The following is a 6,290-nucleotide window of genomic DNA, read 5'->3' as shown; positions in this document are numbered from 1 at the left end:
GGGGGGGGTGGGTGGGGGAAAACCATGGAGGGGAGGGGAGATAAGCAAAAAATCTCTTACCATAACGATAGAGGCGCCCAGGATCATGAAAATCATGGTGTTTGCATTCATGGACATCAAGAGGGAATGGCCAGCGGTCGGGTCCGTGCGCCCCCAGCCCGCGGAGGGCGAGCGGCGGCCGCGCTATTCCGCAGAGCCGAGCGCGGGGCGCATCGCGCTCGCTGCCCGCACGCTGCGGTGCGGCGGGGGGGGGGGGGGGGGGAAATAATAATAATTCCACCCCCGCTGCTGGCCCCGCGGTGGCGGCGGGTGCGCGGCTCCGGGAGCGGGCACACGCCGGTGCGAGCACAGCCTTCATGCAGCAACTGGGAAGCGAGGCAGCCAAACCCGGGGTGGGGGGAGAGGCTGGGGGAGGAGGAGGCAGGCTGCAAAAAAATCACCCACGCCGGGGGAGCCTCTTCGCATCCTCTCCGCCGACCCTCCCCAAAATCATCCCCGCTGCCGAGCGCTGCCAAATAAAAATGGGAAATTTAAAAAAAAAAATCACAAACCCTCCGGGCTCGGGGCCGCGCTGTCCCCGCCGGCAGCCCCGCTCCGCTCGGGGGAGGGATGCGGGATGCAGGGGAGGGATGCGGGATGCAGCGAGGGGGAAGATGCTCCCAGGCAGCTCCGGCCGCCCCCTCCCCACCCCACCCCGGCCATTTACCTACGTGGGGAGGCGCTGCTCCGGGAGCGGCTCATGGCGAGCTCCAGCTCTGCGGGCCGGCCCTGCGGGGCTCCCCCCGCCCCGCAGCCGCACGCCGAGCCCCGGCAGCGGCGCTTGGCCGCGTTTCCAGAGCCGCACGCCATCCTCACCCCGCCCTTCCTCCTGCCGGGGTCTGCCCCTCGCCGGGACCCCCCGGCTCTCCCCTCCCCTCCCCTCCCTTCCCTCTCTCCGCCCGGGGGTCCGAGCCCCGCGCAGCCCCCGCGCCTCCTCCGCCGCCGGTGCCCGCACGGAGCGCGGGGGTCGCGGCCCCGCTGCCGAAAGGAGCCCGAGGATGCAGCGGCGGCTCCTGGAGCGGGGAGAGAATCCCAGCCCGGCTGGAATCCGCCCCGCTCGGTGCCCCCGAAAGGTCGGGGGGCGCAGGGGGAGCCCGGCAGTGCTGTGACACAAAGAACTTTGTCCCGGCTCTGTCCCTAAGTCGTGATTCGTTTTTTTTGTGTTTTTTTTTTTTTTTTTTCCCCCACCGCGCTGGCGGGCTCAGGTCACGTTTAGGAGCTGCTGGGGGAAACGGAAAGAAAAGAAAAAGAAGTGACCAGGCGGTAACTTTCTCCTTGTTTGGCTGTTGTTGCTGTCACAGCGAGGTGGAGGGAGGGAAGGATCGCGGCCAGCACGTGGGAAATGCGTGGCAGCCCGGCTGGATGTCCTGCCGAGCCTTCCCTCCATCCTCAGCCTTCCTCACGGCGAGTTCCTCCTCGCTAGAATCCAGGTGTTCCCTTTTTTTTGGGCTTCTCAGGGTGACCAAAGCAGAGTTTGCTGCTGCTGGGTTTTGCGTTTTTGCAAATTTGTTTCCCTCCTGCTCCTCAGGCCACAATCAGCCTTCTTATGTAATGACTGGTGTTATATAAACTCCATTCTTCAAGGAACAGTCATTAACCTACTACTGGGTATTGAAAATACCAAAATACTGTCACACAATTAAAATCACTAAATGGTGTCCTCAAATTAGAGCACACATTGCATTGCAGATTTTATTTATTTAATTTTTTTTTAAATTTTTTTAACCACACACATGAAACATTTGACAGGCCGGGCTCTCCATGCAAAGGAGCAGCAGGGCTGGGAAGGCACCTCTTGCTTTATCCCTCTGCCCTGAGCTCCTTCCTCTTCCTCCTGAGCTCAGAAGTGGATTCTGCCATGGAGATGCAGAGCTCAGAGAGGATGCAGCTGGTTACTCTGCCTGCTGTAGAAAACAAAAGCCTTTCTAAAGTCACAGCTGAATAAAACCACGGGAGGGAACAGTTTGAAGACAAGTCTCAGGGAGTTTTGTGGAGCTGAAGTTTTCCCAGCCCTGGCTGGGTCAGTCTCAGCTGAGCTCGAGGCACTGAGGAGAGGTTTTTGTCTTGGATTCGGGTAAAGGCATTTCCCTCCCTGTGCTTCTGCAGCACAGGTGCCCAAAAAAATCCCTGTTGTGGTCAGTCCTGGCTGCTGGGGATCCCAAAAATCCCTGTCCTGATCAATCCTGCCTCCTGGGGATCCCAAAAATCCCTGTCCTGATTAGTCCTGGCTGCTAAAAGATCCAAACATCCCTGTCCTGATCAACCCTGGCTGCTGGGGATCCCAAAAATCCCTGTCCTGATCAATCCTGCCTCCTGGGGATCCCAAAAATCCCTGTCCTGATTAGTCCTGGCTGCTAAAAGATCCAAACATCCCTGTCCTGATCAACCCTGGCTGCTGGGGATCCCAAACATCCCTGTCCTGATCAATCCTGCCTCCTGGGGATCCCAAAAATCCCTGTCCTGATTAGTCCTGGCTGCTAAAAGATCCAAACATCCCTGTCCTGATCAATCCTGGCTGCTGGGGATCCCAAACATCCCTGTCCTGATCAATCCTGCCTCCTGGGGATCCCAAATATCCCTGTCCCAGTCAATCTTGACTGCTGGGGATCCCAAATATCCCTGTCCCAGTCAATCCTGGCTGCGGGGGATCCCAAACATCCCTGACAGGTGACAAACGCCATCCTGGTCCTGGCCCAAGTGGCACTGCCACACCTGCTGTGAGCCAGGGGACATTCACACCTGAGCAAAGACTCTCTGATGGCTGAGCTGCCTCCACGATGGGTTTGTTAAACTCATCCCTAATTAACAATTAGCTGCTCCTTTTGGAAAAGCAGCCCCCACCCTGCCTGTGGCTCCTGCTCAGCCCCAAGCTGTCACCACCAGCTTCACCCCAAGGGGTGCACAGACTGTGTCACAGGATTTCGGTGGCATTTGGCCATACCCTAATAAAGTTTATTTGCCCCCTTTTCATATCCAGCCTCACTGTCACCACCAGCCTCACCCAGAGGTGCACAGGCCGTGTCACAGGATCTCAGTGACATTTGGGCATACCCTAATAAAGTTTATTTCCTTCCTTTTCGTATCCAGCCTCACTGTCACCACCAGCCTCACCCAGAGGTGCACAGGCCGTGTCACAGGATCTCAGTGACATTTGGCCATACCCTAATAAAGTTTATTTGCCCCCTTTTCATCTCCAGCCCTAAGCTGCCACCACCAGCCTCCCCCAGAGGTGCACAGGCCGTGTCACAGGATCTCAGTGATGTTTTGCCAGCCCCTAATCAAGTTTATTTCCCCCCCTGTAAATATCCAGCCCCAGGTGGGAGTTTATCACAAACCTCACCCACAGGACTCTCTGCTTTCCTCTCAAACACGGCCTCAGCTCAGTTCTGTGCTGCTCACACAAGTCAGAGTTTACCCCAACCAGAGCAAGCATTTCTGTTCCTTTGGAATTGTTTCCACACCCTGCCTGGACTCCACGTGTTGATTTTTATTCCCATTTTCCCCCCAGTTTTGTGCCAGTAGGAGTGTTTGTGTTTGATTTTATCAATGCATTCTCCTCAGACCCAACACAAATGAGAAGTTGGATTCTCGGCAAGAAATGGGGAAATCTGGGACCATGGATCTTTGCACAGATCCAGGAACCCCAAACCCTTGGGAAGAAGCTCTCGTCTGCACTCCTCTTCAGCAACGAGACACCAGCAGTGCAGAGGGAGAAAATGCCCAAAATCCCCCCAAATCCCCAGTTTTAGTTACAGAAACCAGTTTGGGAGATGTGCTGGTGTGGCTGACAGGATGCTCTGCACGTCCTGAGAAGCAGGAGGAAATGACAAACCCGAGGGGGAGAGCCCCACAGGGGGAGTGAGCAGGGCTGTGCTGCTCTGAGCCTCCCAAAGGGGGGAGAGCCCCACAGGGGGAGTGAGCAGGGCTGTGCTGCTCTGAGCCTCGGGGTGGGACCTGCAGAGGATGGGAAGCACAAGAAGGGCTTGGCAAAGGTCTGCCCAGCATAAAAAAAACCAAAACCAAAACAAAACAAAAAACAAAAAATTAAAAACAAGTAATCAACCAAAAAAATCCCCAACCAACCAACCAAGCAACCAAAACCCAAACAAACCCAAACCAAAACCCAAAAAAATACCCCCTAAACCAAAACCAAAAATCCCCAACTAATCAAGCAGACAAAAATCCCCAACCCAACCAAAAAAACCCAAACAAACCCAAACCAAAACCCAAAAAAATACCCCCTAAACCAAAACCAAAAATCCCCAACTAATCAAGCAGACAAAAATCCCCAACCCAACCAAAAAAACCCAAACAAACCCAAACCAAAACCCAAAAAAATACCCCCTAAACCAAAACCAAAAATCCCCAACTAATCAAGCAGACAAAAATCCCCAACCCAACCAAAAAAACCCAAACAAACCCAAACCAAAACCCAAAAAAAACCCAAAGCAAACAAAAAACAAAAAATTAAAAACAAGTAATCAACCAAAAAAATCCCCAACCAACCAACCAACCAAAACCCAAACAAACCCAAACCAAAACCCAAAAAAATACCCCCTAAACCAAAACCAAAAATCCCCAACTAATCAAGCAGACAAAAATCCCCAACCCAACCAAAAAAACCCAAACAAACCCAAACCAAAACCCAAAAAAACCCCAAAACAAATAAAAACCAAAAAATCCCAAACTAATCAACCAGACAAAGAAACCCAAACCAACCAACCAACCAACCAAAACCCAAACAAACCCAAACCAAAACCCAAAAAAACCCAAAGCAAACAAAAAACAAAAAACAAAAAAATAAAAACAAGCAATCAACCAAAAAAATCCCCAACCAACCAACCAACCAACCAAAACCCAAACAAACCCAAACCAAAACCCAAAAAAATACCCCCTAAACCAAAACCAAAAATCCCCAACTAATCAAGCAGACAAAAATCCCCAACCCAGACAAAAATCCCCAAACCAACCAAAAAAACCCAAACAAACCCAAACCAAAACCCAAAAAAACCCCCAAAACAAAAAACAAATTAAAAAACCCAACCAACTAATCAACCAGACAAAAAACCCCAAAGCAACCAAAAAAACCCAAACAAACCCAAACCAAAACCCCAAAAAACCCCAAAACAAATAAAAACCAAAAAATCCCAAACTAATCAACCAGACAGAGAAACCCAAACCAACAAACCAACCAACCCAAACAAACCCAAACCAAAACCCAAAAAAACCCCAAAACAAATAAAAAAACAAAAAATCCCAACAAACTAACCAACCAAAGAAACCCAAACCAACCAACCAAAAAAAAAACCCCAAACAAACCCAAACCAAAATGCATAAAAAACCCAAAACCAACCAAAAACCAACAAAAAACCAACCAATCAAAAAAAAAAAAAAAACCAGACCACCAAAAAAAAAAAAAAACCAAACAAAAAAAAAAAAAAACAAAAAACCAAACAACCAAACAAAAAAAACCCCAAAAAAACCAAAAAAACCCAAAAACCAACCAAACAAAAAACCACCAAAAAACCCCAAACCAAAACCCAAAAACCCCAAAATAATTTGTATTTTAAATGCAAATGAAAATGCCCCTGCCCAGCCCATGGAAGGTGGGAACATCCCGGGGCTGGAAACTCTCCCTGCCTGCAGAAATTCTCATTTCTCACACTCTGTGAACCTTTCCCTAAAGAGGGGAGAGGCAGCTCCAGACTTTGAAAATAAATTTATTTTCACACATTTATATCCCACCCTGCTCCTAAAGGAAAAGCCCATTCTTTGTCCTGTTTGCTTTGAATTAAATGTTTCTCTTGGAATTTCTTTTGACACAGGAAATAGCTCTGGCCTTGTGTTCAGCCAGTTTTATACACAGAAATATTTTTGTGTGTGTAAATGTGCATCTCAAAGGCAAGAACCCCCTAAAATTCTGTATCAACTGAGCTTCACTGGGGGTTTCAGTGCTGTGGAGAAAAATTTAATTTAGAAAAATCATTTTAAAATATTATTTAATATTTGGAAAAATTTGTTTCTTTCTAGAAATCATCTTTTTTTCAGTTATCTGCAAGTCAAATGAGAAGTGTCATGTCAAGATTGCTAATTAATCCACAGAAAGGACTCTGCTGTAAATCCCCACGTGCACAAACCACAGGTTAAAACATTTTTTGTGGGGTTTTTCTGCCTTTCTATGAAAAAAACAACCAATAAGTCTGAGTAGGATGAATGAAAATGAAAGCAGAAAAGATTTCCAAACAATTACC

General features: G+C 49.4%; 1 protein-coding gene across 1 annotated transcript in view; it reads right to left on the bottom strand.

The window, feature by feature from the left end:
* TMEM240 (transmembrane protein 240) overlaps nt 1–117 on the bottom strand; it is a 13,927-nt gene extending 13,810 nt beyond the window's left edge. Inside the window, exon 1 of the mRNA XM_041419809.1 lies at nt 61–117. Within this exon, the coding sequence (XP_041275743.1) occupies nt 61–117 (57 nt within the window). The remainder of the gene's footprint in view (nt 1–60) is intronic.
* Nucleotides 118–6,290: the final 6,173 nt, after the last annotated feature.

The sequence above is a fragment of the Onychostruthus taczanowskii genome, unplaced genomic scaffold (assembly GCF_017590055.1).
Source record: "Onychostruthus taczanowskii isolate IOZ18803 unplaced genomic scaffold, ASM1759005v1 scaffold61, whole genome shotgun sequence".
Taxonomy (NCBI): Eukaryota; Metazoa; Chordata; class Aves; order Passeriformes; family Passeridae; genus Onychostruthus; species Onychostruthus taczanowskii.
This window is presented reverse-complemented; position numbering and strand designations above follow the sequence as displayed.